Below are 8,361 nucleotides of genomic sequence, written 5' to 3' on the forward strand. Positions count from 1 at the left end.
AAGATTGACATAACATTCTACTTTTAGATCTTTATGTTTGTAAAATAATTAATGGTACTAGCTCTTACCAACTTTTTTCTCTCTTTTCTCACACATTTATATTCCTAAATTTTTTTTTAGTTGTTCTTTAATAATAGGTATATTTTTCTATATTACACGAAAAATTAATATTAAAAAAATATTATTTGAGGAGGAAAGCAGTTCAAATATAATATAATAATATATTATCATGAAGATTTTTTTCTCAATTTCAACGCTTTATGCGGTCCGTTTAGCATTTTTTTTATTTTTTTTGGTATTGAATATTATGGAGTGGTAATGTATTACTAATATTGAAGATTCTTATGAAATTGATTTTATTAAACCTTCCTACATATTTTTAATAATAATTCAATAGAAAAGATTGTATTAATTATAAAAATTTAAATATTAAAAAAATTAACATAGAAGTTATTGTAGTCCAAAAGAATAAGTAATTACAGCTATGTCCTTTCCCTATGAATTCTTTTGTTTAATATTTTAGGACTATTTTGATCTATCAATATTATATTCGTATTTTTATAATAATATAGGCTCCCATGTTTCAAAATAGATTCGGACAATATAATACATTTTAAATTAAATTAGTAATAGAAATTGTTTAAGAAGTATATCCTAAAAGTAATAGGATTACATAGCTAAAAATATGTCAATATCTCAAAAGTAATTATACTAATAGAAAATCTAACATGACCCTAAAGATTTTAGGTTTACATGCTAACATGTAATATTTCTATACCCGAAAATAATTATACTAATAGGATTCCTAAAGGTAATGTAATATTATATCCTAAAACTAATAGGATTAGAAGGCTAATGTCTAGAAATCGGTCTATGTCCTTTTATCGTGAGTTATTATGCATAATATTAAAAGGTTATTTTTGTAATCCAATATTTTTAATAACCTTAAAAGTGGATGTTTTTACCTTTATTTTGCCCTCATGTTCATATATGTTGAAAGTGTAGGGTGACGTGCACAAGTAGGTTATTTTCGTACCATTGTTTAAATTTTGATCTCGAGCAAATAAGTTCATCAAAAATTGACAGCGGTTAAAAGTTGAAGCTTGCATGTCAGAACTAGCGGTCATGTTCTGACATATCACCAAAAAATCTGACGGTTGCTCTATATATGCAATTATTTTTAAAACATGCAAAAAGTTACATGTATCGAGTGGAAGAAGGCCCGGTGAAAATAATAGCTTTGGGACTGTAACAACTCCAAAATATATTTTGTATTGATGGTAATATCTAACGATTACAATTCAAAAAAGTATAACAACATAATGAAAATACAGAATGCGAAGCTAAATAAGATAGAATAGAACCAAAAAAGGGGATGAGAAGCTAGACTCGAAATTGGGGAGGAGAGGACTCAGACATTTTTCTCAACAGTATTCACATGCCCTGCATATCCCCCTAGATCCCAAATATAATTCTCCGATATTCTATTCGATTGTTTAATCCTTGGGCTTTCTCTTAAATTAGGTCCTGGCCCAATAGTCCTAACTAAATCAGTCTTGCTCAACAAATTTGGCCCGTAAATCCTTACTGCACTAGCCTTGTTCACAACAGGGACAACTTTTTCGGAAAGGTTTGTTACTTAAAAAAGTACTCAACAAAAAGGGTTTCCAAATTGAATATGCTTAATTGTATTCGACTTGCATTGTTTCTTATTTTGCACGGAATTGGAATGGTTTTCGGAGAACAAGAAAAACATACAATTGAAAAATCATAGAGTAATTAAACTCCCACAAATTAATTTCTCCTTGGACAGCTTATTGAGAATTTTATAAAAGAAAATTAAATCAGGATATGCATTCACTTAAAGAGATTAAATTATGTACACTTATAAAATATAATTTTTTACATCACTAGGTTAAATATAACTTTGACAATAGGTAATTTTCCATTACATGCTTAATAAGGTAACCTGAAAATAAAATAGATAAGTAATAACTTATTATACGAATTATATTGCACTAATAGTATAAAATTTACATAACTATATATAATATATTCTTAACTATATTCTTAAAGTAATTCAGTTTGGCCATTTTAATTGTACAAGTAAACAAACCAACCATCGTCTCGAGAGGTTTGGATATTTGGTCGAGTTCAGCTTTTACTGTTGCGTTCAGTTTTCTAAAAGTCATTTTTTTGGGGGAATTTTTGAGTTTTTAGTTGGCTTTATAATTTTTGAGGAATTTACACAGAATGGAATTTCCCTTTAATAGGGAATTCAACGTGGTTTTGAGGAATTTTCATAAGTAATTATGAAAAGTTTCTTAATTTTTTCGATTCATGCCTATAGATCAGCTGATTTTAGAAACCTACTTGTTGAATTTGTTCTTGGTACTGACTATTGAACAGACTGATTTTACCATTCTATTCTTCTTCCAGTATTCTCTCTTTTTAAGTCTTTTGGGTCTAGTTGATCTTGCAAAGTAAGCAGCAGCATGGGTAGATCGATGCATTCCAAGAACAAGCATATCACCCCAGGAAGTTGTTAAACCAGATTATATATCAGCTAAGGAGAAGGGCCAAAAATATCCTCCTACTATTGAAAATGGAGCAAATATATCCTTCATTTGAGTTTGAGAACAAAATTACTCTCATCGTTATACAATAGGATCAATAATGCCCCTGACTAACGAAAAAGTGAAAAAACATGATTCAGAAAATATTTAGAATAAGAAAAAGTTTGATTTTTTCTTTTATTCTTTCCCTCCCAATTCTCTCTCTATGCCTCCTCTCATTAAGTCCGCTGCCAACCCCTTCCCTATCTCTTCTTCTTCTTTGTTTCTTCCTTACCTCTTAATTCAAATAAGTCAAATCCAGAAAAATTCTATTAGAAATCTATCTTTCTTCACACAAAATTGAACCCATTTTGCTTTATCTACTACACTCAAGTTTCACCCACGACCACCGGTTGTATCTAAAAAAAAAACAGCCATTAACTAATGTGTATACTATTGCGGAGTGCGTTGATGACATATTAGGTTGTCAAGTAAATGAATTTGTATACAAGTCATTTCTTATTGAAAAAGGAACTAGTTTGAACAAATTTTGGTTTTGGCTGTCAAGTTTTAATGTCCTTCAAGTATTATTCTTCAGCAAGTGGCAATATAGCCATCAAGATAAATTGCAACCTTTTAAAGTTTTTCTTGTACTGCATATAAGTTGCTTAAAATTCAACATGAACTTGCATGTAGGATATTGAGCGGAGAAAACTAGCGTGTAGGAGTGATACCAAGAGCAAAAATTTTTCAGCTAGAACAATTAGTGCAGTGTATGTCACATGTGGTGCTAGTGGATGGAACTTGTGTGCACATATAAAGCAAAATGGGTTAGATTTTTGTGTAAAGAAAAATGGAATTCTGAAGGTTTTTTCTTGTATTGATTTGAATTAAGGGGTAAAAAGAGAGAAAGAAAGAAAGAAAAGAAAAGGGGCAACGAACAGAATGAAAAGCATGGAGAGAGAATTGGGAGGGGAAGAAGAAAAGAAAAGTCAATCTTTAAATTTTCTCACTTTTTTATTATTGATCCTATTGTATAACGGTTAGGGTAATTTTGCACTCAAACTAAAACGGAGGATATATATGCTCCATTTTCAATAGTTGAAAGGTATTTTCAGTATCATCTGCTATTATCTATCATCTATCAGTACAACCTTATTAACTGCAAAGTACTCCATCACTTATGATGGGCTGACTTTGGTAGAGTTATAACAGATTTATTTTTTCTCCTATAAGACGATAAATAAAGTATAGTGTAACAGCTATAACCTTTTTTCTTTTTTTACAATAATATTATAGTGTAGCAATTATAACAGGCTAAATTAATGTAACAAACAAGCAGCAGCAAAACATAAGCTTGAAAAAGTCCAAAATCAACAACAACAAAAAAAAACTACACAAAGCCCAATATTTTTTAATAAGGTCAATAAAGTTTTCCTCTTTATCTTTATAGATCCACCTGCGCCATCCCAAATGCATCAATCGGTACTCAGTAAAAGCTTCACAATTTTTTCCCCAAGTAAAAATGGGGTAATCAGAAAATCAATAATTCACGAAACTGAGCTCAATTATCCTCCTCGGAACCAGGTCGTACAGATTGCTCAAATTCTGAATCCATTATCACCCCATCCATAACATGTACAACTATCTTCCCTCTTCTCAGATCCACCATTTCAGAAGCAATTCTATTCACTATTAATGACCCATCTGAATCTTTCGATATATACAGTATATATCCCGATATAGAATCATAATCAATCTCCTTCCCCAACTGTACATCATCCGAGTTAATCGCTCTCGGCACAGCTGAAAATCCCAGTACACGAGTTAGTATTGCATACGTATCGTTCCCCTTCTCCCCCACCAACTCATTGGGACCCAAACCCAGATCCCGCTCGAATGCTTTTTCAGATGGCAAAAATAAAGTGAACCCCAAATCGCGAGGTAACATTCCGATCACCATTTCGCCCAACTTCCCTATTGCTCCTGCTGCTATTGGATTCATCTTCACTTTCGTAACTCCTGATGAATTGATTGTATTACTAGTTCCTACTGGTATTTCGTGAAGTTTAAGTACAGAAAGACACAGAACGAAAGTAAAAACAGTAGACACTAGAACGCATACGAATTTGATTGGATCCTTGGGAAAATGACCTCGTCGTTTCATTTTCTGGTGATACTGTTGTCAAACTAAATAGTACATACTGTGACTCCTTTCATCAAATAGTTAATATGCATTTACATATAGCGTCCCATCAGGAATAGGAAAAGAAATCAAAGAGGAGATTTTTCAATTATCTCTCCTAGTTTTTTCAATTACCTGAAGAAGGGGAAGCTTGGAACCCTTGGACAGTTGAAATGGAAAATATCTCTCTAACAAATTTGGAGTACTACTGGTAGTGCTCATTTCAGCGAGTTAATTAACCCAGCTGTTTTTTCTTTTTCTTTTTTGCCTTTCCTTCATTACAGCGAAACGACGTGGTTCTTAAGATATCTACTTCTTTTCTCGGGGAACTCCTTGTTTTTTTTTTTAAAATTACTTTTCTATTAATAGTAGTACATTTGTTTGAAAGTTATTGCTCTTTAAAGTTTCCACTATAAACGTTAAAGCAACAATTGACTTAACTAGAGTGGAGATTGATTTTATTTTGACTTAGTGTTCGAAAATTATATTTTGAAAAAGTTCGGAAAACAATTTTGAAAAAAAAGGTTAGGTTGGATTAGTTTTTAAGAAAACTAGTATTAGAACACGCGCGATGCGCGGATGGTAAAAAAAATATCAGTATGATAATATTGTTCTTAATTATTTGCTCATTTTAATGCTATGAAAGTATGGTAAATTTACTATATAAATAGTACATAAATATGGTCAAGATGCTGAATTTAAAATGTAGCCATCTCAAACTCAAAAATAACATAGTTTCTAATCGTGCACTTTAGGAACCTTTTTCCCATGTTCCTAAATTGGGATGCTGTGGTAAAGGTTGGAGTATTGATTCCCGTTTTTTTTCATTTTACAGGGGTGACTTCAATATCTCATTAATAAAACATATATCAGACGTTTGATGTTTCACAAGCACAAAGTAGATACGGAAACCTTAACTACATAAAGACACTTATTTAGCTCTTGATTCATTCACTTAACTCACCTATAACATTCAAAAGTTTCTTCTCATCATTCTTTGAATGATATAACAATATAAACGTTCAAATGCGATATTTCAAAACTTTTCAGTAGCTCTTCTAATATCAATCAAGTCGATAACATAAAGAGTCAAGTAACTTTAGATTATAAATCATCATTGATCTGGCCTACATCAAGCATAGGGACTTTATGCAACTTTTAAGAGAAGATTTGGCTAAAGTGTGAAACCGTGTCTTGTTCATTTTCCAATAAGATAATCATTTAACTATACAAATCAGAAAATGGAAGATGAGAGTGTATCATAAATACAATAATTTTTCTTTTAAGCATATCATTATCGTGGTAATGATGAAGAGCAATTAAATACCGATTGGACCTTGATCATGGAGGCAATTCTGTTCACATGAATAATGAGCAAATCAAACAAACAAACAATAACAATTACTACGCTTCAGTCCCAAAAAATATGAGAAAATTAAAGAGAGTGAACGAGAAAGAACAAAAAAGGACTAACAAAAAAACAAAGATAGAACTGGTGGTATCGTCCCCATTGAAGTCAACCAAATTTTTTTATTGACTTTACATAAGTAGGTTAGCACTTGCGTATTATATCAGAATAATTTAATACTCTTTTTATCATCTTACTTTTGATTCAGTTTTTCTCTAAGGATATAGATGATAGAAAGATATTGGTCGAAAATGCTCTTTGAGAGAGCCACTTTTAGTTCAAGACAACAATATTTTCTAAGGCAAATCAATTTTTTCTAAGGCTCCACTTTTTCTAGGGGTAGCTTAGCTCTTTGAGAGAGCAATAAATAGACAACATATACTCTATTGCATTCATCTTAAATAGCTTCCTCAAAGCCCTAGACAATATATTGGTCGAAAATACTTAAACTTTTGTCTTTTTACACATAAAGTCTCCTAACTCTACCACCAACTTGCTCTGTGTATTCTAGTTAAAAAGGCATTAGACATTATGTTAGAGTGTGACCACTAAAAATATTTTTTGTTGTAATGATATATAGAAGATGTGATCAGCAGTTCCAATCTTCATTGGGAACAAAGAGTATAAACTACATATTGTTGAAAGGAGAGACTTCTCTTGCCTGTTGGCGAGACAAGAAGATCACCAAGTTGTCCACTTGTATTCGGTACATAGAAAAGTTAAGGAGATATTGAGAGTTATTCATTCTGTTTGATATTTCCTATTCCCCATAGGGAGACATAGAATGCCACCAGAATTTGAAGTTGTGTAAGATAATTGAAACTTCGAGAGAGTGCCATAGAATGATGTAGAATTTGTTAAAAGCTCAGGGATAAACATATAACACCCTCTAGTAACAGTTATATAATTTGTTAAAGCACCACAATATCAATGAAGGCAACGTCTACAGATGTTCAATTGTTCCGGTGGTCGATTATGTCAGAAAAGAAGGAGAATTAGTTATAAACAGCAGTTGAGAAACAAAAATGTCCCAGGAATCAGTGGAAATCAAATCAACTCCTCTACCAGCTACACAAGGCAGTAGTATAACGCGTCATTGTCCTGTGTTCTATATGGCTCTAAATTTACTTATAAACTATTCTTCTTGAGCCGTTCATTGTGGTTGTTTTTCATTTTGTTTACTCCTTTCCAGTCCTCGATTATTCTTTTTGTTGCCTCCGTAGATTCCATTTTCTTTCATGTTGAAAGATCCAGTAGAAGAACCTTTGGAAAAACTTTATGAAACATATCATGGTGGGGATATTAGCATTCATGTAAATTCTGACAAGAATTTGCTATGTCCTATATCAATCTGTTTCAGCTTTCTTGTTTTGATGTCTATTTTATACCAATGTAGTATCTGACATCTGTAGGCATTTCGAGAGGATATTTACACAAGTCTCTATCTGCCACAGTGGAGTTCATAATTGAAAGCGAAAAGGGTCTGGACCAGATCTCTCTTTCTTCCTTGTATTTTGTATGGTTTGTCTATATGTTCTCATGCACATAAAAAGCACTAAATCGGCCTTCTTATAATGTCTTATTCAGAAAATCTTCTTGAAATGTTCATGTTTTATATCACCCAAGACACACAGAGGCATTCACTACTTCTAGAGCTAAAATCAGGTCGCACTTGTTTATTTTCTTGTTCTTTTTTGGATAAGTAATCAGGTTCACTTGTTATAGGAAATTCTCATATTTTATATGATTATCTTCAATTCATTTACAGCTACAATACAGTAAAAATATAATCAACAGTAATGTTTACTCAAAAGCTAAAGCAATTCAAGAAATTAGAAAAATGTATTGTAAATACCTGAGAATTCCACCATCTCTAGCTACATCTCAAACTAAATTACGGAAAACTTCTTTATACACCACATTTCTAGTTTCATTCGTTATTTGACCATCATTATCATAAACTAAAATCTTCAACCCTTTTCTACATGTCACACGTGAAAGAGCATCATACAGTTGTCCACGAGTAAATACTGGGACGTCGTGGCTTAGAGGCTGGAATATCGATTCTTATTTTTCCATTTTATTGGACTTCAATATCTCATACATAAAGGTTACACTTTAGGAATATTTTTCCCATTTTACTAAACTGGGATGTTGTGGCTTAGATACTGGAATATCTATTCCTGTTTTTTTATTTTATTGGACTTCAATAT

At 31.9% G+C, this 8,361-nt stretch overlaps 1 protein-coding gene across 1 annotated transcript; it reads right to left on the bottom strand.

Moving 5' to 3' along the window:
* Positions 1-4,119: 4,119 nt before the first annotated feature.
* On the bottom strand, positions 4,120-4,722 carry LOC107800620 (uncharacterized). Its single transcript, XM_016623822.2, has one exon. It carries the CDS (start codon positions 4,720-4,722, stop codon positions 4,120-4,122), a length of 603 nt encoding a protein of 200 aa, XP_016479308.1.
* Between the last annotated feature and the right edge of the window lie 3,639 nt (positions 4,723-8,361).

Source organism: Nicotiana tabacum, chromosome 4 (genome assembly GCF_000715075.1).
Source record: "Nicotiana tabacum cultivar K326 chromosome 4, ASM71507v2, whole genome shotgun sequence".
NCBI lineage: Eukaryota > Viridiplantae > Streptophyta > Magnoliopsida > Solanales > Solanaceae > Nicotiana > Nicotiana tabacum.

Coding starts and splice junctions, on each gene's coding strand:
- LOC107800620 (XM_016623822.2), bottom strand. CDS start 4,722: ATGAAACGACGAGGTCATTTTCCCAAGGATCCAATCAAATTCGTATGC.